The sequence below is a fragment of the Lampetra planeri genome, chromosome 23 (genome assembly GCF_965212315.1).
Source record: "Lampetra planeri chromosome 23, kcLamPlan1.2.h2, whole genome shotgun sequence".
NCBI classification, from domain to species: Eukaryota; Metazoa; Chordata; class Hyperoartia; order Petromyzontiformes; family Petromyzontidae; genus Lampetra; species Lampetra planeri.
The window spans coordinates 10,201,676-10,227,115 of record NC_136129.1 but is presented as its reverse complement, the minus strand read 5'-3'; the positions used below and the strand labels follow the sequence as shown (position 1 = coordinate 10,227,115).

Here is a 25,440-nt window from a genome sequence, read left to right as displayed (position 1 = left end):
ATCAACACACGCGTCCCCGATGTCTTAATCACGAGCCGCGGATGACACAAATCACGTTGTTATAACGATGCTTGTGCGTTTAATGTAACTGTGCCGAGGCTCGCCGTCAACGCCGACGATCGGCGAAAGCGATGAGGTTGTGTTGCGGCAATGTGATTCCGGGTCGCATCACGAGTTCACAAACCCAGCCCCTGGCAGTCGGCACCACACTGCGCCCTCTCCCGAGTCAACGTGGTGGTGGTGGTGGGTTTACAGATAAACACAAGGAACAAAACCATGCAATCTGCATGGCTTCAGTAACGCGTTCCAACATGCCGTTGTGCTCGGTAATATAACAAAAAAATCAACAGTAATGAATGAAAATTACCTCCCGATGGCATTTGGAGCCACCGCGACAGTTAGAAAAGACAACACGTGTATTGGAGAACATAGGCAAGTATATTAAGAGGCATTTTTATTTTCATGTAACAGTGGATTGAGCGTGACGATGACGAGAGCATGGAGGGGACGCATGCTTGGAATTATACAGACACAGGAGGAGGGCCACGTGGCTGGGCAACAGACGCGGATTGCTTTGTTAGTGGGTGTCTCTCATCAGCTAGCGGTTGCGAGTGAGAGACTCGTGGTGTACCGACTAGAGCGACCGCCTTTGGCAAACAAACAAAAGACAGCCGCATGAGCACATGACGGACCGTGTAAAAGGAAGACTTGCACAACTTGCTTTTTTTTGTCATTTTCAACGAGCCCAGTTTTTATTTTATGTTTCTTGCGTTCAACCGAAGCATAAAAACCAAATCGGCGACAGGCGGCGTCGAGGTTAAAGGTCGGCGACCTGCAAGGGACCCGTCACTCGGCCGAGACGTCTTAGGAGGAGCGTGCGGGCGACAGTGGGAGACCCTTTCAAGACATCCGAAGCCACGGGTGACTTCTGTGGCGTCTCAGGAGAGGCAGGGCACTCCGCGTTGTCACGCCACGTGTTAATTCTATCCCTCAAAAAAAAAAGTCATCACTCTCTTGTTTACACGACAGCAACGTAATCATGCAATTCAAAAATAAATCTTTGTTTTTATACAGCAAAAAAAAGACGACCTACAAACCTCAAAATGCCACATTCATTTCATATCATACAGTATATTTCATGGTAGGAACTTCGCTTCACCCTGTTTGGCAGGGAGTATTCAAGATGACTCGACAAGTGTTTTTACAGCAGGTGAAGCGTTCATCTTCTGCTTGCCAGCTAACACACGATACAGTTTTACAAAGACGGCTGTACCCAGATGTCTATTGTCCAGCCATCGGGTAATTAAGACTGAAATAACACCCTGAATACAATTTAGAGTAATGAATCAACCTTACAACGAAAGATTCCATAATACTTTTCCCCCGACCCCCACCGACATTTTCCGAACTGACAATTCAGAAATCGAGGCCCTTTCGCGGGGTCTAAAGTGTCCAGATCGCGACGACGAGGAAATGTGACGAAGGTGACGCGAGGTGGCGTGCCCTGCGGTGCCGTGCTCGTGTTTCTCCGGCGCTGTGGCCTCGGTGACCACGTTCCACCAATCACAACGCGCGGGGCTAAGACCACGCTCATTAACCATTAAGCCTGCCTTCGGCCGTCAAACACGGATCCCGTTTCTGCAGGTGCTGGCCACACACCTGTTCACGAGCTCAATGGCGAGTATGGGAGCGAGTGTGTACTGCTACAGGTGTGCGCGGTGGGGGTAGTGAGCTTTACTGGCCAAACACCAGGTCGACATTTGTCTCCATAGCATTGTACTCCAATGGCAAAACTTTCATTTTATTAAAAGAGATTTGAGCCAGAACTCCTGCACACAGTGGCCCCGTGCCGATAATATCACGAGGTCCCAAATATCGGCTGGATAGCAAAAATAATACGGGCGTGCATTTGCCGTAGATATTCCAGCCTCATCAAAGTTCTCACACTGTACCGTTTTGGTAACCGAATTCAATGCTGACCTGTTAGTTTGTACAATAAAGCATAAATAATTTAAAACATCCAACATAACCGAGCACTGCAAACCAACACACAATTGTTTTGCCATTGGAGTAAATCCATGGCATAATGTTCACAATTTGGAAGAGCCGTCACTTGGGCAGTTTTCACCTCATCCTCTGTGGGTCCTAAAGCCAACTCACCAGTAAATGGATCATGCGTCTGCCCTGTTACCCAGTGTCCAAGTTACAGTACCACAGCACATGCAAGCTTTGATACACACACAGGAAACCATTTCGTCAGAAACTAAAAAACATGTCTTCAGGTAATGCTTAATGGGATTAGTGCACTCATTATAATGCTTTTCATTTCAATTACATCAGAGCACTTATTTGCAGATTATAGCTTTCAAGCACAACAACACAAAGTTAAAGTTGGAGTTTTTAAGAATCAAACCTAAAGGGGACGATGGAAATGGACACAAATAATATAACATATATATAAAGTACACGTATCAACATCACTCAAGACCCAGAATTGCATTGTTGACACAACATTGCCAACTGGTGGGATGGTTACGAATTCTCATGCGCTCCCTTGCTGCAAGTGAGCTTGCCCTATGGCTGCAAATGAATGTCAATTGTGGGCGGGCGGGGGGGGGAGCTTAGTTTCGATAGTGAGCCGTCGCTCTGGGACCACGTGGCATTGCCACAAAAGCGGGGTGCAGCATGCAGCCTGCAGCAGCTCTAGGCCACAGCATCAAGAGAAGCTACAGCAATCAGGCCAGCCGGCTGGTGTGATCCGCCACCGCTGCATGAAATAAAAAAATAAAATGGTAAGTACAAAATCAAACTTTTTAAAATTATCAAGACGCCTGGTGAGATTTCAAAATGAAATACGGCGAAAGTAGCTAAAATTACAGTTAAGAGTGTAGAGCATAAATATGCGCACGCAAGCGAGCGAAGACTGCTAATGGAGATTAAACGTTTTATTTTCAAAATGACGAGGAAGCGATCAAACAAATTAACTTAAATTGCCATTAAACCGTCGTCGGAACTCTGCTTGCGGGCGCGGTTTTGTGTTGGCGCGCGGGCGGCGGCAGCAGCAGCGGCGGGCGGCTCGGGCCGCGAGGGGGCGGCTGACGGTGGCGAGGGCAAGTCTGGTAGCTGGTCGGCGACTCGAGCCCGCTCCTCCAGGAACTTGTCGAACTCTGAAACGGAGAACAACGGTAGGGGGTCAGAGTGTTTTGTACGAGAGCTGGGAAGATTAAGCCAATTAATCGACTAAAATCAGACATTTCTTTCGTGGGTTCATTATTCAAGCCGCTTTGAAAATGACGGCCACCTCCATGTCGTGCCTCTCGAAGGCGGGAAACCCCGAACAAGTCAAACCCGGTGTCATGCAACTGATGATGCTCATGGCATCACCAAGCCCGGCCCCTCACCTACCGTCCAGCAGCGCACGTGGGAACAGAGGTGAGATCTTTTTCTTTGCTATTTAACAATTTTTATGGTATCCGATGAGTCGAGCGAACGAATTGGTAACGGAGGAGTAATCGATTCCTCTCTTGCCCAGTGGTGAGCACAGGCCACCGGACAAGCAGCGTCCCGGTGTCAGGACTGGCCACGTACCTTCACTCGTGACTCCTTCTTTCTCCTCCGACTGCAAACACAAACGTCAAATTATAGCTTCCATCCTTGAGCCAGCATATACTCGCGTGGCACAAACTCAAAGAAAAATACATCACACACAAGTCCGCTTGCTGATCCTCCATCCTGTAACGGATTAACCCCACCTGACTGCAACACCTGTGTAACACATCATACGTCGTCCATTCGACATTAGCGTCTTGGTTTTGGTGGTCCTGTTGATGTTGAATAGAAAATAACAGAATTAAATGAACATATGATCGATGCAAAAAAAATTCCCAATGTAAAATAATTTGCAAAGCGAATAACAAAAATACCGCACGTGTCAAAATGGAAATGATAACACAATAAAATTGTTAAAATATTTTAAAAGAAAAAAATACATTGCATAAAGTACATGAATGAGGAAATAAAAAACAAAAAAAACAAAAAACATAGCTCACCACATCGGTGTTTAACCACTGTTCAATGTCGTCCATGACCCCGGGCTGGGAGATGGGAATCTGTGCCATTGAGGGATGTCGGGGTGAGGAGCGGGGGGTGCGGGGGAAAGGGCAGGACTGGCATGAGTCTAGGGTCAGGGTCACACTGTTGCCAGAGCCGATGTTTTCCCCGTCAATCGAACTCGACGGAAGGTCGGGCTTGGTGGCAGCATTGCTGATTTCTTAACCAATTTTCACATTCACGGGCGTGTATTTGATATTACCCCCCCGTGAATGTTTTCCAAATCTTACATTTCCATTTACAAAGACTGTATCGATGCGGAGAAATAGGAGCTCCCATCTGCAGGTGATCCACCGACAGCGGCCAGGTTATCAGCTGATCAAATGGCAATCCACGTCGAGCCGCCCCCTCTTGGAGGGGATGCATGAACCGGCACCAGCCGACCTTCCGAACGGGGGAGGGCAAGACGCTGGCAACTGTGGGTTGGGGTCATTTGCGCGCCCTGCAGAAATCCACGCCGGTCTGTTCCGTGTTTGGCATGACCAATTGCTTTGACGTAATTTTGTAATGAATTCCAAGAGAATATAATGAATCAATTTTATGTAACATATCATTTTATGTATAAAGATTCTCCTCCAAACAAATGTAAAGTGAAAGAGAACTCACATTATTTTATTGCAATGCTCGTGGAACTGCGTGTGGAAGCGTACGTGGATTTCTATTGGGCCCGCGACATGTCCGATTTTGCGGGAAAATCTAAATAAAGCCAGGAAAATCAAAACATCATGTAAATATATTTGAAGCAAATTATAAATGTGACCCATAAAAAGCCTTTGGATTAGAACCACTGAAGTGCATTATGGTAAATAAATCAGAATAAAGCAAAGGTTAAAGCAATCAATGATGAAAAGCAATTTTCGATCAATTGTAATTTGCATGTACGTCGTATTATTAGACAAAATCCACATTTATACCACCTTCTTAGCACGTGGTGGTGACGTGCTTTCGTTCGCTGGCTGAAAAAAGACCACATGTAACCAAAGGTATTTTTAGGAGCTTGGCGACGCATCTACACGAGTGCTGCAGCATTGCAAACGATATCGACGGCGAACCTCACCATGCCTTGACGCGCGAGCCAGGTGTCTATCTGGTCGTGTGTTTCGGGGAGCTGTGCGAACGTTGGCCGTGCCGTGTGGCACAGGCCGTGAACGTGCCGAGCGGCACGGGCAGAAGGACACACGGAGAGAAAACAAAAACCACACCCACATGCAAAAACAAACCAAAACAAGTGCACATATCATGCGGCCGATGGTGCATTACGCACGACCAACAGAGGAACGCGAACCGCATACATTAAATAGTGACAAAGGGTAAACCACTTAAGGCATGCAAACAGAAATAACGTGGTGGAAAGTGAACCCCTATTTTCAATTCCAACATGCGCCCATAAAGGTGGTGGAGACTGCTCGGCTCTTACCATGGCAGCGATCGCGGGGTCTTCCTCGTGCTCGCCGTGAACCAACCTGCACGTGCACGCACACGAGCGCACGCACACGAGCGCACGCAACAAAAGCACCTCACCCTTCCCGCAAAAACCTGCAGGGCATCGTTGTAATGCAGCAGCGTTGTGGTGGATCGGGAGGACTTGTACAACGCTCACGCTTGCTGGGCCGCTAGGCGGACAGGAAATGGCAACGCTGCCCAGTGGGTTGTGAACCAGCAGCGTGGACCTTTGAGTATGATCCACTAATACAAGTGTGCTTCCTCAAATATGAAAAACACTCCTTAATAGAATAACCCAAACATCCTAATGTAGGACTCTCATAAAACGACTCAAATAAAACATACAATGCATTATCATTCAATAATGCTGGACAGTGAAGGATATTCGTGCAATGTGGATAAATTCACCTCATGACAAAATCAAACTCTCATGCTCTCGCTCGCAGTCCCCACCTGGGTGGGGCAGTGAGCCCAATGTCTCCCTCGACCTTCAACCCAGGAGCACTGAGCCTGGGAGTTTTTCCCGCTGAGTCTGTGCCCCCTCTCTGTGCCACGGTGGGCACCACGGTGGCTAGGAGATGTTAACTACCTTGCCTGATATACAGGAGGTCGTGGGTTAGATCCTGACCCTGATGCCTGTATATTTGGAGTTTGCACGTTCTCCCTGTGGTCATGTGTATTTTTCTCCGGGACCTCTGGTTTTTCCCTCCACATTTAGAAACATGCATTTAGAGTATTTGGCTGCTATAAATATCCACGTGATAAGCCACTTCGTTGAGCTATCATTTGTGTTCATAATCAACGATTTTTGGGTTTAGATCGCGTTATTTATAAATGTGTCGTAACCCTCCACCACCCGACACGGCCAATCAGTAAAAAAAGTGTCACGTTGACAAAAGACAAATTTGTCTTTTGTCAACGTGACACTTTTTTTACTGATTGGCCGTGTCGGGTGGTGGAGGGTTACGACACATTTATAAATAACGCGATCTAAACCCAAAAATCGTTGATTATGAACAATATTGGTCGCGAAAGCCTACGTGTTAAACTATCATTTGTGGCCAGCTCTCTTTCTATCCTAAAGAGCTATACAGCTCAGTGGGTCTTACCTGCTAAAATAAAATCAAAACAATTTTAGTTTCCGTGCGTGGTCACGGTTTGTGCTTTTGTACCGGGCTCGTGTTGCGTTACAACAAAAACAATGAACAAAAATGTACATTGGTCGCCACTTTGCCCAAGGGAGCCAGCGGTGGGTCGCGTGCACTCACTCTCTGCGAGGGAAGCTGTCCGGCGCGGTCTGCAGTGCCTGGGCCCTGCCGCTCGCGACGATGCGTTCCCCGCCCAGCGACGTGAGGGTGCCGCTCACGCTCTCCCCGGCCAGCCCTGCGGCAGCAGAGCAACACATAGGCCATTAAATACTTTGTGCAGATCTGCAAGTCTGTTCCTCTTGTGCACGCAGCTTTCCACCAGGTACTCGAGAAGAGCTCTGGAGGGAAAGTGTACAGAACGTGTTACAACATCGTAGCAATGTTGTAAGCTCAGTTTACGGACAAGAAGTCTCGTAATGGCGAGTAAATAAGAGTTATGATAATGGGCGTTCGTGAAGTTACGAGAAATCTTACGAGTGGTCATGACCACTCCTAAGTTGACTGGAAGCAATAATAGTTAACATTACGTAATTAATAAGAAAAGTAGGAATAACAACACTAACATAATCACTATCACTAACATTGCCAATATCATGAACATTAATCCCCTTAACATACTGAACTCAGCCACAGGCTGGTTTGAATGGAAAGAGTGTTGATGACGTTAACCTGAGCAACAGCTCTCACGTGGGTGACAGCTGCCCTCTCACTACGACTCCCACATCTACTTTGACTTAGGAATTCCGTTTTCTCTTACGACAATTACGACGATCGCACTGCAATCGTAGCCTGCCGGATATACGAGAGAAATCTTAAAAAGAGAAATGTCCGAACCCTAAACAGTACCAACGTGACGTCAGCTGAGCCAACGTGCCCGTCCGTGACCAGTCCCTCCCCCCGCCCCCGGCGCTCCGCTCTCTCACCCATGCCGGCGAGCTGTGAGGAGAGGTTGCCGCTGCCACGAGACCCCGTCATGACGGACGGGGAGCCGGGCCCAAGGTCGATGAGGTTGTCGTCGGCAGCGTCCGGCAGCGGAGAGGCAGCGTTTCGTAAAACCTGCCGGAATAGAACGGCGACAATATGGGTCAAGGGTCAAGCTCAAGAACAGTTGCTAGAGGGCCGCCCTGGGTCACCTTAACTACCAAGTCTATCAAGTAATAACAAGCACAGCAATGAAGCAAACGGAAATCAGAGCAAAGGCAACGAAACATTAATCAGGGCGCACTATACCCTGCTATCTATCAGAGGGGGGTCGTTCAATAACATTGCAAACAGCCGAGCACAATTTCACACCGCTCACTGGGTGCTGGTAAAATTCCCCGGCGCTTACCCAAGTTCCTAGCTGCAGCATCCTGAATGGGACTCACCGTCGAGTAGAGGGCGGCCTCCCCCGAGTCGCGCGCCACGTTCTGAGGAGCTCTGCCCGCGCGATACCTTTCAAACCTGAGCGAGAAACCTCCGCTGCATCACTGTGCGCCACTGGCGCGCACGATGCGGCAAAACACAGAGCAAAAACCCGCCGGGGAGGACAGAGGTGCAGGCCAGGTTTGAGAACCAGACAGCTAAACCGTACAGTTTGGCTGCTGTTTGTGTTGTTTGTTGGCTACGTACGATGCAGAAGAAGTTGAACATACATCTACCATCGACACGCGTATCTCAAGTGCCCTCCGGCTTCGTTCCGCTTCGAGATCCTTGCACACAAGCCCCGTGTTGTTCACGTGGTTGGTTCATTGCCACTATTGCCCGCGGCTGACGTTACGATGCACAACTTTACATACGTCGGCCACATCGTCGGCTGCGTTGTACACCAGCCCGTGTCGTGTTCGGTGCCATTTACCGGGACCGACATTGCACGCCACGTAACACAATCGACCCGCCTTGGGCCGCGTCTGCGCGCTGCTCACCGGTCATAGCGCAGGAACACATTGTTGAGGTCGTCGTTGACGAGGAGCAGCTCCTCCGTGATCGGTTCGCTGGCCACACGCGAAATGAGCTCCATGACGCGGCGCTGCATGGTGCGGCACGTCCCGTTGAGCTCCTGCACGTCGCGGGGACGGGGTGGGGGCGCCAGCACGGTCTCCAGGATTGCCCACGCGCCTCCAGGCTAAGGCCTCAGCCTTCTGGTATTTATGTTGCCCGCATCCATTGCTTTTGGGCCATCTCAACATGCTTCCTAAAACAAAGCTTCGAACCACTGCCATAGGGTGGAAGATCTAAGAGCAGATGGTGGGATAATGTTGGAGCAGATCTATGAGTCTCTACATGAGTATGTTTTCTGTACATCTCTATGTGAGGGTATCGAAGGCCAGATGATGGGAGCCTGTCAGGGTAGATCGTAGAGGTTGCTCTGTGTCTCCTGTGCGGGAGCTGTGGGAACTGGCGGAGGGTAGAAAGCGTTGGCAAGGTGTGGCGGTGGCATCAACTGCTCTGGCCTTACACACCACTGAGGCGAGCGGCTGTTTTCCCATCCGCAAGCCTCACACCGTCAGCTGCACTACTGAGCTCTGTCTACCGTACTTCTCAACTTCATTTTGGTTATCATGGGAGGAAGGGGGAATGCTGACCATCAATGCTGTCAAGCCCGTTGAAATAAACATTTACGTAAGTCCCAAGGCTTCCACTTGCAATCGCTAAAGCCCAGCTTTCCTCGTGACCCTAACCTGTAGAAGCTCCAGGTCGGAGGAGTTCTCCTGGCCCGGCACGACCTCGTTCAGCATTTCCGACATCACCTTGATGTTCCCCTGAACAACTTCCAGCTCGGCCCGCAACTTTGAGATCTGCAAAAGAGCAGGAACGGCTACGTTATCAACAAGACAACGGACACTGTACAAATTGCGCAAGTAGATTGTCTCCATGCGACCTCTGGATGCCTCAATCTAGCGAAGCACAACACAGCGGGACTTGCGTATGTTGAACTTCTTTCGCACTGTACGTAGCCAACCATCGGAGATGCGCATCACGCGAAAATGGGAGGTGCAAATATATTGTTTTGAGTCAGTCACAGGTGAATGCCACGAGGAAGGCCTTGAGCCTGCGCTGAACTAGGGGTAGGGAGTTAACGAGTCGAAAACGACAGCAGCAGCAGCAGCAGCAGGAACAGCAAACGCAAGGCAAGCAGCAGCAAGTGCCCAGCGCGCTCACCTGCTCGGGTGTGGGGGTGATGCTTCCGTCAGGCTGGGGCTGGGGCACAGTGGGGATGCCCACCGCCAGCGGCTCCATCGTCGCGGGGTTCGCCTGGAAGTTGTGGTTGGCGTTGGCGTAGAGGGGGCTGGGGGCGCCGGTGGGCTGGGGCCGGGTCTGCGCGGGGAGCGGGGCGTGCACCACGGGCCTCGGCGCGCCTGCCTGCGCGTTGTTGAGCTCCGTCGGGGCTTTGATGCGCACGCTCTGGAGGAAGGTTCACACACATGTGGTGGTGGCAAAAACATGAGCGGTGTTGACCCTGGGCACTTCGCGCCCGCCGTGTGAAGTCTAAGATGGATTCGGGAAGGACGATATGTAATCCCGAGCAAGTGTATTCATCTTCATCATCAGCCATGGTCAATCCACTGCTAGATGAAGACCTCCCCAAAACCACCACCGCCCTTGATGGTTCTGCGATGTAACAATCCACCCACAAGCTGCACATTAACACATTTTTTCGCTCCATCTTCCGTTCCTTGGCTGCCGCTCTGTCGGCCATCATTCCTTCGAGTGACGTGATCTGCCAGAGCCCAACTTTCTGTTTTTAAGAGTTTGGATAATGTCTTTAACCCGGGTTCTCTACTCTAATGTCAAGTGTGCATATCTCCATGCTTCATTGGGCACTGACTGAAGCGCCAGTGCATTTGGTTATCTCAATTTATTTTTGCCTTTTCAAGTGTTAAACAACAAGGACATTTTAACAATCGTGCATGGCTTCATGTATCATTTACCAAACACTAATTTAAGCTCTGCACGTAACATTTTCATCCAGGAGATCATGCAGTGGCAATGTTATTGCAACAGGGAGGTGTGTTTGGTTACTTACGGGTTAAGCGTTACATTTTTCTCCTGGGCCTGCGGCTGCAGCAATACTTGAAAAACCGGTGCAGGTAATATTCGGGTGGTTATTTTTAAATTAAACGAGCAGCAAAAGCGTATCCCATACAATGCACGGGGGGTGGTGGGAAGAGTGACGTCAGGACGATGCACGAACCCGGCTCAAAGCGGTGCCATACAGCTGATGTCATCACGCAGATTTGCCCGCAAACACACTTGCCAGCCCAGGCAGGAAGGCAGGCAGGCAGCAATGCAGCGAGCCACCCAGAAAAACTTTTTTTTAGGACATAGTACGATTATCAGAATAACTATTGCGTTGAAGATGCGACCTGGAGGATGGGAGAATCGTTTGAAGGGCGAGGCTGTACTTTGTGGCAAACTAATGAAGCAAGCGAACGAGCGTACAAAGCAAACTGCATTCGTAGTTTCCCCTCCACTCTGTCCCCCACCCCGTAATCTCACATCAAACTGCCACAGGCCAGTTTAATGCAGGGACAGACACAATGGGCCAGCTCCACGTTCGGACCCAAGCAAGTGCACACAGTGCTTGCTCTGTGTGTCACCTTGCCAAGCTGCGTACACCCTTGGGGGGAAAAGACGACATCCGTAGATGCACCTCGTTCCACGCAGGAAATGTTGCCACTGGTGGTGCCACCTCGGCTCGACTGCCGCTGGGGCAATGGGATGGTTGGGACCGCTCATATGCGAGAGATCTCCACTGGAGTTTGTGGAAAGTTTCGTTCCCCGTTTTGGAATGCGCTTGTTGTGCCGCATCGGGTCACCCTGTACTATTGTCTATGTACAACAGCACAGAGGCAGAGCCTCAGTTTGCCGAGGGGGTTAATTGTACGAACATTGTTTCCACAGCGCTTGAAAGAAAAATTACCCAGTTGCCAGTGTGCTTAGGAGTAGGGTTGTAAAGATAGAATTACTTAATTACACATAGCAACATTCAGGACGTTGTTGGGCTGTAAGATTGATACCATGAATACCAAAAATATTAAATGATTCTTAAATTGGGTAACATCCATTTTTGGAGCTCGCGATAAATGAAACGAATCATGTAACAACGAATGTATGTTTTTTATATCTGTATATCCCGTACGTAACGGGGTTCACATTCAATGTGCAGCCAAAAACAGCCGCGACTGGTGGGGATTGGATTGGTCCACTGACTGGGCCGTTCAACTGTCACGAGCAACTGGAAAACGCGAGAGCAGTGCGAGAGCTGTGCGTTATTGCCGAGCGCCGCGGCAGGGATAGGAGTGAGTAGCACTGCACTGTGCAGTGGTCTTAGGTGGCCCAGCGGGGCGGTGTCAATGCCTAGTGGTAGTGCATTCACAGCTTGTTGCAAAGGTTCGCGGGTCAAAACCGGTAGGTGCCCTGGTTATTACCGCAGGTGTATTAATCATAGAAGATGGGCAGTCTCCTTCACAGGGGACGTTGAAGATCCTCTGACATCGTTCAAAACAAGTGGGCCAACCGTGTGCTAGCGTCACGGTCAAAATTTTACATATTCGAAAAAATTACCCGGACATTCCTCAACTGGAATTACACATAGCAACACCAGCCCCTACTGTGACACTACAAAGGACTGTGTCTGTGAAACACTGCACTTTCCTTCGTGAGGACCGCCTTGTGCTATTACGCATGACAATCAAAATACCAAACGTTCTACATTATCATTTTTATGATTGTTGTTGTTGTTTACCCTCTGAGGAGTGTGTATGGGCGACAGGGTCTCTGTGGTGCTGGAGGGGAACTCGATCCCCTTCTTCTTGAGCTCCTCGTACACGTGCACGACACCGGTGAGGTCCGGCGAGCTCCGGAACGCGTCCGCCCAAGCCTGTTCCACGTTGCACAGTTCATAAGACTAATCATGGGCACGCACAGATTCTGTAATGCTTCCCAATGTACTCTGGCCACGCAAGTATCGAGCAATAATAACGTTCCGTTTCAAGCCTCAAAACGAGGCGATGTCACATGGCGCAAGATGCCTTCACGTAAATCGCGCGATCGGGGGGGGGGGGGGGGGAGCAGAGGCACGTGCCACGGCCCGCAAGACACAAACGCCCGGGGGCGGATCCTGATTCGTAGTTTGTTTTTTGAGTCAGATCGTGCAAGAAATAAAGTAATTTAGAGCTCAGACCCTCCACCACTTGACACAGCAAAACAAATAAAGTTGTCACGTGCAAAAATGTGCCAAGTGATATAGCCTTTCAGCAAACCAGTTACGTTGACAATCATGACAAATTTAACAATCATGACAAATTTGAAAATCATAAGACGTTTCGCTGGAGATTACAATAAAAACCGTCAAGTGTTGGCAAGCGCTCAGACCTCGAATTATGACAATTAATTTTAGCGCCGGTTTTCATCTCAACGTTTTGGGAAACACTTTGATTCATGTTGCCGGTTTTCTCGCGGATCAGTCCCTAATAGCAACACAACAATTTTGGCTCATGTTGGGCCGTATTTACGAGTGTTGTTGGGTCCCCCGCGTTTCAGACAGGCAGCTTGTCTGTTTCAGACAGGCAAGCTGTCTGAAACAGACAAGCTGTCTGTCTGAAACGCTTAAAACCTCCGTTGGAAAGCACCGGATGAGGATAAAGTTCCTTCTTGTAGTCAGTGTATGGGCAACTGCCGTTGTCGAGCACCCATTAAGGCTGGCAGAGCACGTGGCAAATATTACACCTAGCCACCTTTGTCTACCCAATGCTTATTCGTACACAATCTCAAGATAATGTCTTGAAGTCTTCAATTAATACATTGCGAATGCATTAACGATATTTACGGATAAGCTGTTCCACAAGCATTGTGTCTAAACCACCCAAGTTGAGTATCAAACGGTGATTAAAAGGATAGTAGGTACATCGGGCCGAGACCTTTGGCGGTGTTTATATACACAATGGTGCTAGCCCTCCCTTGCGGCACATTACTTGAGGGTTTTGTGTGTAACACGCTGTGCGAATTATGCTTGCCGTGGAATGCGCAACATTTGAACCATCACACGCCCCACATTCATGTGCACAATTATCGAGTTAAAATCACTGTATTTCTATTCACAACTGGAACCACCACATTTGAACATTGCCATCATCAAATATAAGCACAATACAAAACACGAATAGGCCCTACATTGTAGTTACTTACCTGGGCTACATGCACCAAGATACCGGGTGCAAAAGAAACAAACATTGCAGTCACATGTGGTATTATCGCACTTCTTCGTACAGCTGATGTTGATGCAGATCAACAGCTGTAATTTTACACTGAGGTGGTGGAGCCAGATAATTACGTCTGGAGTAGTGGCGCGTATCGGCATGATGATGCCTCCTTCGTATTCGTGAATCGGGTGTTGAGTCGTTACGTGTTCAACGGTCTGTTCTGGATGACCACAGACGCACACCGGAGAATTTAAAAAATTTACCATTTGTGCATCCAGTATCCGCATCTGCTGTTGCCATGGTTTGTGGATGATGCGACTGAGGAGTTGTGGCCCAAAAGCTTCATGCAAGATCGAAGCCAGGGACCTTCTGCATTGGGTTTTTCAAAATAGGTGTTTGCGACTTCTTGTGAACTCCATTCAGCTTTACAAGCATCATTTGGGTAATCACAGCAATATAGTGACGTCACTGCGACATCACTCCCATACATACGTACGGTGGATGTGGTGTGCCGGCCAGGCGTCTCCACCTGCCCCCACTTGCCTGTATGAGGCTGAGCACCTTGTCCTGCACCAATGCGGGAGGGTTGTTCTTGGGCTGCACCACCTTGACGAGGACTCCATCCACAAAGTCGCGCTGAGCCACCAGCGCGTGGAAGCGGTGGCCGCAGTTCTTCACGCACGTCTCCAGCACCTATGCACAAACAAGAGGACAAAGATCCCCTCTATTGGCTCAATAGACTCTTGGGGGCAAGTGCTGTTAGCAATCACCTGTGAAGGCCAGCACGGCACACGACGGGGTGGGTGGTCAGGACCACGCCCGGTCGCCTTTGTATGTATGTAGAACTTCTTTCGCACCATACGTTTCCAACCGTGCTAATCGGAGGTGCAGGGGGGAAGAACAACAAACTAAACACGAAAAAGCAGTTCGTAAGAAATTAGTTTTCAATCTAGATTTAAAAGTGCATAGCTCCCATGTTTGTGTGTAGGTGTTGGCCGTGAGGATGAATCGACTCAGGTTGCCGTGCTCATAGAACAGTGCGCTACCCACTACACTACCGCACGTACACAAACAGACATACACACGAACGAGCGAGCGGGTACGTATGAGTTTTACAACTAGGGCAGAGTCCATTGGGACAAAATACACTTAAAACAAAATAAATACTTGCATGCAAAGTACAGTATATTATTATATCAGTGCTGAAACTATAAATAATGCAACCGTGTTAATAAATGTGTTTCTTAGCAAATAAACACGTGTCATTCTGCAAAATCAGAATATGTACTTAGACTGGAGGAATCCATTGAGCTATGAAGCTTTTTTTCACAGATGTCCAGTAGGGGCGGGTCATAAAATTACAACAACAACACAAAAACCGATAGGAGTGCAAAGTATAGGAAAGGTAAGCAAGTCACTAAAAATAAATCAAGTACATGAGTACAAATTGCTAAAGTTGATCAATTTCTGCCAATTTTTCAACAATCAATGCAAGCTAGGGCAAGGCAGAAAAACGACAACAGTCCCAGACCATAGCAAGACAACACACAGCTCCTCAATAAAGATTCACATTAAAAAGTAACTATCGGTACATGGGGAAGGATAAAGTATTGCGGTGGAAATATTCCATACCAAACTCTAACCCTATCCCGCCCCCGCCCAGCTGCTGGTGACCGGAAAAATTTGGTGAATGGCCGCAGCGTTAAAGTGAACTCATCGCATGCAATAACATAAGAATAACACGCGATTCAATGCAAAGAACCGATGCCAATGAATGAATCGCTGCATCAGAATTCCACCTCTAAAATTCGGTAAGCATAGCATGTGCAAGACTCTGACAAAGCACAGCCATCCGCTGGTTCAATAAAAAACAAATCAAACTAAACACGAAAATAAAAAAAAATAAACACTCAACACATTTATCAGTCAAAACAAAAATAGTCAAACTGGACGAGTGATGTGGACCTAACCTCATGCAAGGACATTTAGCAGTGGTAGGTGATATTCACAGTCACTGCTAGCTATGCTGATGGAGATGCAAAGCTATGCATTATGTAAATATATTGCATTTTACAGCGAGGCAGTTGGTTGAGCTCTGGCCACAAACTCACCGTTAGTGTCAGCATGACCTCCCGAAAATTCTTGTTTCCAGACAGTTTCTTCCTGATGGCCCTGATGGCATCTTTGGGGCTGTTGGGGGTCAATGGGTGTGGGTGGGGAGAGGTGGTGGTAGAGGGTTCAATGAGGACCGTGCACAAGCAGAGCGGATGCACAACAGCTGTGATTTTCAACGACTGAGCCACACCCTGTGACCGCCGACGAACAAAAACAAGTTGGGCATTTCAATACCGATTCTACGAAGTTCAATAAAGAGGTTTCAAAGCTTGTATTTTAATAGATTGCATGTCAATCGGAGGGGTATCAAATATACTTTTGTAATAAACGACTGGACCACGATGTCTGGCTCAGTGTCCTTTATTCGGTTCGTGCTGTACACCCACACGGCTGTCTTTACTCTGTAGCTTCTCCACGGTGCTGACTCCAATGTCGGCCCGATCCACAACAGCAGCTCCGCTGCTGTTTCTCTCACACAGCCCCCCTTGGCTGTACTCGCTGCAACTCCTCTCCCTCCGCAGCTCTGACAGCCTCTTGCTGTCTCTCTCTCTCTCCGCAGCTCCTCCTGGCAGCCACACCGCTGCCTCTAACACGCAGCCCTCTCTCTCTCTCTCTCCGCAGCTCCTCCTGGCAGCCACACCGCTGCCTCTAACACGCAGCCCTTCTGGCTGTCTCCTCTGCAGCTGCACACCACTCCGCAGTTTCCTCTTATCTTCGGGGTTGGCTCCCGATGGCCGTCGGCGCCCCCCCCTCTCCACACTCGCCCGCGTGGCCTCACTCTTTTCCGCTCACACCCCGACTGCCTTCCCCTTCCGGTTTACCCGCTTAAGGACCCGAACCTTCCCCCCACGTCACATGACTCCACCCCCCGTGACGTCACATCCGGAAGGTCGCTTACGCCCGCATTACACCACCCTCCCCCGTAGAAAAATCCCAGCCGACCTCGGCTGACCAATAGCAAATCGTAATGCGGCGAACCGAGCTTCCCCCCCTAAAGGACACTAAGCATACAGTGTAACAGCAAGAACAACAACAACAACGCAATTAACATCAACGAACGTACAAAAAGCATGCAATAAATACAACTGTAAGAAAAAAATAACAAGACAACAACAATCAACGAAACGTAAGCGATTTGGAACGTGTGCGGGTCGCCGGCCCGTCCCGGACGGTCGGCGGCCCACTCGCAGAACGGGAACGCGATGAAAGTCGAGGAATGACAGGGGGTAATCCCCCTGTCGCAGCTGGAAGTCCACCGCCGTCCCGTGTCTCTAAAGAGTTAGTCTTGGGCTTGTCCTGTGACCGTGCCCGCAGCTGGGTCGGAAGGGCTGCAGGGCTCGAAGGTCCCGCAGACCTGGCAGGCGCCCTCCGAGCAGGGCCCCTCGTCCCCCGCAATGTCACGGCCGGCCTGTTTCGGAGGATCTTTAGCCGACTTGACCGGTGCCGAGGCCTCCTGCTGCGGCGGAGCCGGGAAGCGGGCCCAGCAGTCTCTGGCGTAGTGGCCCCTACGCCCGCAGCGGAAACATTCGGCCTCGTTGCGCCGAAGCGCAGGCCTCGCCTCCTGACGGCCCCGTTCTGGTAGCGCCGCGCGCGGTCTCGGCCCGCCGCGTCCCGTCCATGGAGCGGAGGCGGCCGTCAGTTGTTGAGGGCCCCGGTCATCCGGAACATAGACAGCCTGTGCAGGGTTCCACCCCAGCGCATCCCCTTCTTTGACGGGCCCCCCCGTCCACGCCGTCACTTGTTTCCAGCGACGGAGGTTGAATTGCGCATCGAGACACTTAGCAGCCGTCCGGGAAGTTAGCTTCTCATGCCCACACACAGGCATGGGGATCCCTAGTTCCCGAGACAGCTCCAACATTTTCCCTAATATGAGAGGCTCGAGCAGGTCCTGTGGCGTCTCAGGATAAGCTGCCATGGCCAGCTCCAGCACCGCACCCCTGAACGCCACGGGCGACTCCTCTGGTGCTCGTTGTCGTTGAGCGAATCGCCGATGCGCATCATCTGGTGGCTCATAAGCATCGGCCATTTCTTGAAAAACACCACATAAAGTTGCCTTCTTATCGGTCGTTATGGAACGGAAGAATCGGACAGATTCGTCGTCCAGGAGAGTCGGCAACACCTCCAAAGCCTCCGCATCGGTCCATCTTGCTGTGCGTACCGCCGCCAAGAAGCGGCAGGCGAACGTGCTCCAGTCCCCACCGACGGAAAATTCTTTAACCGTTGTAAGGTGGCGACTCCGACTCCTCTTCCCGCCGTCTTCCAATGGTGGTGGTTGTGATGGCAAATTCAAAATGGCGTCGGCCCGCGGCGTGGCCAAGATGGCGGTTTGGCGCCACGGAGCGCGCAAAATGGCGGCCTCTTGCCGCGTGGGCAATGGCGGCGGCAGGACAGGCAACGTGGCGGCCCGCGGAGCACCAATTGCATCATCCATCGTCCCTGGCGCGACGAGATGGCATAGATGCGCCAGGACGTCCTTAAGTGCCTCCAGTTGTACCGCCATCGCTTGCCATCGTTGATCCGCGTCTGATGATGTCGACGGACCCGCCACCGCGCCAACATCCTCCACTCCCGTTCCCGTGGTCGCCTCAGCCGGGCTCTCCTCCACCACCCCAACAGGATCCGTGGTTGGAGGGAGTTCGTCGTCGTCGGACGAAGAAGCCGATGCAGGCGCCGGATTAACTTTCTTCCGCACTTGTTTCGACATGCCGTTGCACTTCCGACACCAGTGTAATAAACGACTGGACCACGATGTCTGGCTCAGTGTCCTTTATTCGGTTCGTGCTGTACACCCACACGGCTGTCTTTACTCTGTAGCTTCTCCACGGTGCTGACTCCAATGTCGGCCCGATCCACAACAGCAGCTCCGCTGCTGTTTCTCTCACACAGCCCCCCTTGGCTGTACTCGCTGCAACTCCTCTCCCTCCGCAGCTCTGACAGCCTCTTGCTGTCTCTCTCTCTCTCCGCAGCTCCTCCTGGCAGCCACACCGCTGCCTCTAACACGCAGCCCTCTCTCTCTCTCTCTCTCCGCAGCTCCTCCTGGCAGCCACACCGCTGCCTCTAACACGCAGCCCTTCTGGCTGTCTCCTCTGCAGCTGCACACCACTCCGCAGTTTCCTCTTATCTTCGGGGTTGGCTCCCGATGGCCGTCGGCGCCCCCCCCTCTCCACACTCGCCCGCGTGGCCTCACTCTTTTCCGCTCACACCCCGACTGCCTTCCCCTTCCGGTTTACCCGCTTAAGGACCCGAACCTTCCCCCCACGTCACATGACTCCACCCCCCGTGACGTCACATCCGGAAGGTCGCTTACGCCCGCATTACACTTTGAATGTAACTTTGGCAGAATTGTGAGATGCGTGTGCACAATGGGATGGCCAAACAGCCGCATGCCAGCCAAGCCTGTCCCCCGAACTCCCACAGAGTGCCGGTCGTGGGGAAACCACAGCATAACACTGTATCGCCTATTAAACGCAAATAAAAGATCAACAGCCTTTTTACAGAGTTTTCAATTCGACGCCGACTTCCGAGGACCAACAGGGCTGAGCGACAATCACACGCGAGTGTTATTGGATACATTATCTGTGATCTCCATCACGATCAATCTCTCCGCGACGCTATATTTTTTCTGCCTCAAACCCAATGTCCGTAGCCTGCCTCTCACTCGGGGGCAGGTTGGCTTGGCAGTGGGGCCTTCGTCCTCTCTGTATTGTTCCCTAATTCCCATCTATAATTTACCAACTTCTCAGTGGCAGCACGGATTAGTTGGCGGGTTGAGAAAGGGAGGTCATCTGTGGCTGAATACATACATCCAGTGGTCAGCAGCGAGTGTACAAATTATAGTAAATGACTAAAGCACCATTTAGGTAAAATATTATTGTGAAAATCAGGAACAGAGAATTGATAACAAATTTTAAGACAAAAATGGCAATGTTAGCCAAGAGGCTAATAATTGAGAAAATATTTGCATTGTACATTTAATGTTTTGCATCCCAGATCTCTCTTGCAAAAAATACTTTCGCCTCAAAACTATTTAGATTCATATAGCATAGAAAAGAGAACCACGTCTCAAAACGATATATGGACATCTTGGGAAAAGTACCAATATTTATGTCAAAACATTAAGAGGCAGTCATCGGCACGAGATTATAATAAGTGCTTGAGCCTGGAATTCACAGGGTCGGGAACTTACATTTTAAAAAAGGTGGAAAATATAGGTTCAGGGAGCATGGATGGCTAGGGAAGAGAGCTCAAGACTACGAGGGCTCCCACACGGTTATGATTACATGGATGTATGTAATAAGGGAAGTGACTACGAGCGTGACATTGGTGATGTATTGAAAACACCTTACCCATCCTCGGTCTCACTAACGATGTCACAAATCTCCATGTTGAGGGTCCAGTCTTCTCCTGGCAGGGCCCCATCAGTGGCCCGCTCTGTGATTACACGAATACCAAGAGAGCACTTACAAAGTTAATTCGGTTACTGAACACAATTGATTTTCTCAGTGCAACACATGATGCACACATTTACACAATACCAAGTCTGCCACACATCACAAGTGGCCAAAGCATTTAGTTTAATTGACGTTCGATGGATTTAACGTTTAATCCATGAGCCAAGGCTGATCCAGTTAATCAGTAAATGCAAAGATCAAAAAGCTTGGAAACCAAATTTTTTTATCTCACTCACTGCAAGTGCCATCTGTTTACAAACAATGTACGTGATGTACGCAGCACAATATGTACAATATCCTTTGCAAGGCCAACCCATTCACATTAAGAAATGGGGGACACTTGGCTTAAGAATGCATTATGGCAATGGGCGGGCATAACACATGGCGTTTAGTCCGGCTGTATTCATGTGTAAATGGGGCAAGGCAGTGACAGGACGGACATATGGCAAGTGAATCATTGATGGAAGTGCATGTTGACTCATCAGCAGTGGTAGGAGTGAGGGTATGCTTGGTGGTGGAGTATAGATGGGGGTAATTGGGTCACTGAAAGATTGGCTGGTTGGTAAACGGCCGGCCAGATCTGGGGTGTTTTGTGGACGGTGGATAAACGATGATTTTCGTGTAAATCAGCACGGTTTGCATGTGAATAAAACAGAAGCAGAGCTAGGATGATGGTGAATTGCTGAGACGGAATTATGTGAGTAAAAAAAGTATGTAAAAACGCCTCCCTTTACATTTTTCCACACATTTGGGATGAGGTCACTATTGAATTATGTGTATGCAATATTCCACGCCCTGTTAAATGATAAAACAGCTTATAATGTGCATTTTAATAGTGTTTACATTTACTTCACAATTATATGACAATGAGTGCGAGCAGAAAATGAGTTGCAACACTATTTGTTATCCCTGTATGCCTCTCAGCAAAGGAGTACAGACATGCATCCTTAACTTCAATGGAGATGATCCACGCTCAAGCCGGCGGGCGATGTCACGGGTGGGTTCTTAAGAGCACAGAGTCAGCTGAGGCAGTGCACTCGATTTCCGAATTCAATATCCGATGATGCTCAAAGCAATTAAAGCGAAACGTCATTTGTTGATGGCATATTCAGTCCTTATAAGTCTTAAGCCGCCAGTGTGCTTTATGGGTCAGAGTTTAATCCATACATTGGCCTGTATAAATTATATCTTTATAAACATGATACTTGTGTCAGGTGGTGTAGGGTTAATAACCAAAATGCTGGCATAAAACTACTACCACGAGGTCGAACCAAAAAAACAAATGTGGATGAAATACATCCTGGCTTGCCAGACTGAGTGCAACATGAGCATTGCAGTGTGGAACACAAACATTCCACGCGGTTGGTCGCACGTAGCTTATCACTGCCGCTCATAATTAAAAGAGAAATACATTTTCCATCCTGTTAATGTTTAAAAACAAATAACCCCATGCCTACTTCTGGCAATGCCAGTAAAACAATGCGCTAGTGATTATGTTTTAAATACGGAATGCTTTGTAGCCACACGTTTTAGTTGTGAGTAAGCATTATCCGTGTTTTGTTATACTGTGTAGGATTTAGCGGTTGTACTCTACAGCTCTCCAATGTGTTTTAGTGGTTATACAGTGTTATGTTTGGCATGACATCCAACGTTTCTACTCCACAAGCTGGGGGCTTCTCCAGTATTCAGTTCATGAATAAACTCTCACCAGTAATGTGTGAAAAGCTCCTTGCAATGCAGGAGTTTTGGTGTTGCTATTTTTTGTTGTTATTGAAGATGTAACCTGAAGAGGCATATTTAACATGACCATGCCAGACCAATGTGCTGAAAAGTGTCAAGTAGCTTGTCAGCAGGGGACTCAGAGGGCATCTCCACACAGGCTTCCCATGGGACGTGTGGTGGAATGCCACACCACTCGTATCTGATTCAAGGAAAACTACTTCTTCGTGTAGATGCACGCACACACTAATACTTACCTAGATTGTGATCGTGGCAATTTGGCAGCATTTCTCCACTCACTACTTAACTCGCAGTGTTACTTGGCAGGAGAAACATGTCAACAGCGATGTTGTGAAGGTTAAACTGCTACTTCCATTTTTTCCTGTCAACCGTGGCAGCTGGTCAATGGCCACAGCCGAGTTGAGAATGTAAACCAAATAAGAAGAAAGTAATTCTTCCTCCCTTGTGTATCCTGCACTGAGCCCCACAGCAATGCTTGCTCAGCCTCATTGCAATCTGAAGGCACGCTGCTCTTTAGGACTTATATTCACTCACGTTGCTTAAGAGTTTAGCTCTCAACTTATGTCGCCAACATTCTTTTAAGAGCAAACGTGAATGGCAGATTAGTCCAACTGTTTTAGATGCACTGTACTCGTGAGATTATGTGAGTATGCAGCCTTGCTTTTGTTATAAAATTAAATCCTCTGTAACCAACTTGAACGAAAAAAAACTCACAATATTACAGTATAACCCCACCTCCACATATTAAATTCTGGAAGGACGGTATAAAAACTACCTCGGTTATTGTTGGCCTCATAACAATGAGGCACAGAACACTGCATTGACCATTATCTCTCCAGATGATCATCAGCTATGGCCAATCCACTCCTAAACTAAGGCCTCCTTCAACCACTCACCACCATCCCTCATAAGCCTTCATTATAATAGTCCACCCAACACCTGCACACAGACTGACTTCCTTGCTCCACCTCGAAAGTGGCCGACCTCTCTGATGCGTTCCATTCCTTGGCTGCCACCCCTTCATTGTCCCTTCTAACGATGTGACCCAATTAAACCCACTTTTCTTAAGAGTTTGAGTGTCATCCTAACTAACATGCACAAACTATTGAGGAAGTATGGTCCACATATCTCCCTCCAGATACAATGTCAACCAACTTGTATTGTCCTTACGAGTATCGTTTACCTTCTATATTTGCCACATATCCTCTTTACTGTAGGTTAAATGAAAGCATGTTCATGTTTTTGTTTGTTGCGGTTGCACCCGATTCAAGAGCCGAATGGCTCACAGGGCTATACCAAATAAATGAAACTGAAAAACTGAAATGAAAACCGAGTTGTTTTCCATCTCCTGGTTTTATTTGAATGTTGGTACTAAGAAATATATACCTGTTGACTCTTTATACCAGAATAAAAGTACTGTAATAACAATAGATGTCTGCCTTCTATTAGAGGCAAACATCTCCATTATGCACGTAGAATGATGAGCTGCTAGAATGAGCAAATGAGAAAAATGCTACCTCCTGTATGGGGTTTTAGAAGACTACATAATTTCCCAGCTTGTGGAAATTATAGGTTTACTCATTGTTCTTTGCAGGTGTTCCGTATGTTGTAGGTATTGCACACAGCATACCGAATAATAATTTACTAACATACAGGGGGGGATCCATTTACAGATATCCCACTAATAAAATGGGGAGAAACTATATAGAAACATGTTAAAGCCTCTCCACGTGTCCCACCAATCTCAACACACGCGTTAAATGTTTAACACTCTCATGATACACTTTGGATAAAATACGATGGGAATCGGTTTCAAAATTCAATGACGCATAGGCTAAGGTCATGAAAAATGAGGGTCGTTAGACATCAGTGGGTTCTGTATAAATGTGTAATTGAGATCGCTCTTGCTTTTGGTGTAATTCAAACGTGAGAAACTCCTCCAGAACAGGGCTCCCGAGTACGACAGCGAGCTATTATTGTTTCACATAAATTTGATCTGGTCTAGTTTTCACCTCTGTAATTAAGCAGGTACTCTGTACACGTCCATCTCTCCTTGAGGTATCTCACCTCTAACACATCCTATCGCTGGTGACGACCCCAATACATCCAACAACACAAGGCTACGGGCATCGTCATAAAGCCACACACTTGTCCAAAACGTGTGCGCCAAAAGCCTTCAACGCTACGGCACACCCATCGGTGTGCATAACAACCAAGCCGTCATCTCCACTCGGCGAAGGCCAGACTAAATAAAGCAACAAGAATGTGGAATTGCCGAATGCCTTTGGCCTTATTTCCACCGATACAGAGTATGGCCATTTCAGTGTGTGCCCGCACACGAGACAATCTCGTTCAGCTGAAATAATACGGGTCGAGCGGTGGCGCAGTGGTTGTGAAAAAACTTAGCGCACTGCGCTATGAATCTGACCACCACAGTTCGATTCCAGGCCACGGGGATGACGAGGGGGGTATCTGAAGCGGTCCCGAGGCGCTCTCTCCCTTCACCAAACCGCATTGACCAGCGTGAAGTATGATCAAAACTACTCCAATAATCGGAACGGCGTGGGGAGGCCCTCATCCAGCAGTGGATTAACGTCACATACATGATGCGTATACTCATTATTAAATAGTACTTACGCACTCGGGACAGTCTTTAGAATCGTATCGGGTACTGGGTGCTCGAATTGCCAACGTCATGTCAGTCACATTTTGACAACCCGCTGTGCACGAAAGCGCCCCAGCTGTTTTATAAATATGGTCGGAACATATTTAAATCAGCTAATTGTTTTTTTTGCTTTAGAATTTAACAAGAAAGCGACTCATTCGGGTTTTCCCTTTTGTTCTTTTTTTACAAAACCCACAACTGCACGTATTAAAAATCACGAATCGTCGCGACCTCGGTGCAGACGATGCTGCACCCCCAGCGGCGCCGGCCCAGGGCGCAGTAAAACCCGGCAACCTTAAGGAGAGACCGAGGCTTCCCCCAAAGCTGTACTAGGCCGCAGCCGGCAACGAGACCCGAATCGCTCGGCGACGATAGTCGGCGGCTCACGCGGTGGCCGAACGAAAACGCGAGAGTGGGGAGCGGCGGCGCGTTTCCTTGTACCGATGCGGTGGCCCACAGCCGTGCCGAACGGGTTGGAGACGAGGTCGAGCAGAGACATCTTTCCTTGACGTGGGCGATTGTTTTGCTTCTGTTCAACTGGCGAGCGAGCTGCGCGATGAGGTCACCACGCACACCAACGGCGG

At 48.9% G+C, this 25,440-nt stretch overlaps 1 protein-coding gene across 7 annotated transcripts; it reads right to left on the bottom strand.

Annotated features, from left to right (window-relative positions):
* Positions 1-439: 439 nt before the first annotated feature.
* LOC144726479 (TOM1-like protein 2) lies at positions 440-25,440 on the bottom strand. 7 transcript variants are annotated; one of them, XM_078605218.1, is made up of 17 exons: positions 25,298-25,440; positions 20,347-20,431; positions 15,997-16,075; positions 14,429-14,578; positions 12,430-12,564; positions 9,843-10,085; positions 9,362-9,478; positions 8,606-8,739; positions 8,069-8,144; positions 7,625-7,757; positions 6,822-6,936; positions 5,528-5,573; positions 5,168-5,218; positions 5,028-5,066; positions 4,050-4,109; positions 3,589-3,619; positions 440-3,167 (listed from the first exon to the last, which is right to left on the bottom strand). In XM_078605218.1, exons 1-17 carry the CDS (start codon positions 25,353-25,355, stop codon positions 2,986-2,988), a joined length of 1,734 nt encoding a protein of 577 aa, XP_078461344.1. In that variant the 5' UTR covers positions 25,356-25,440; the 3' UTR covers positions 440-2,985. The 7 variants fall into 7 exon arrangements, with proteins under 7 accessions (XP_078461344.1, XP_078461346.1, XP_078461347.1 ...); XM_078605220.1 differs by lacking the exon at positions 5,028-5,066; XM_078605221.1 differs by lacking the exon at positions 5,168-5,218.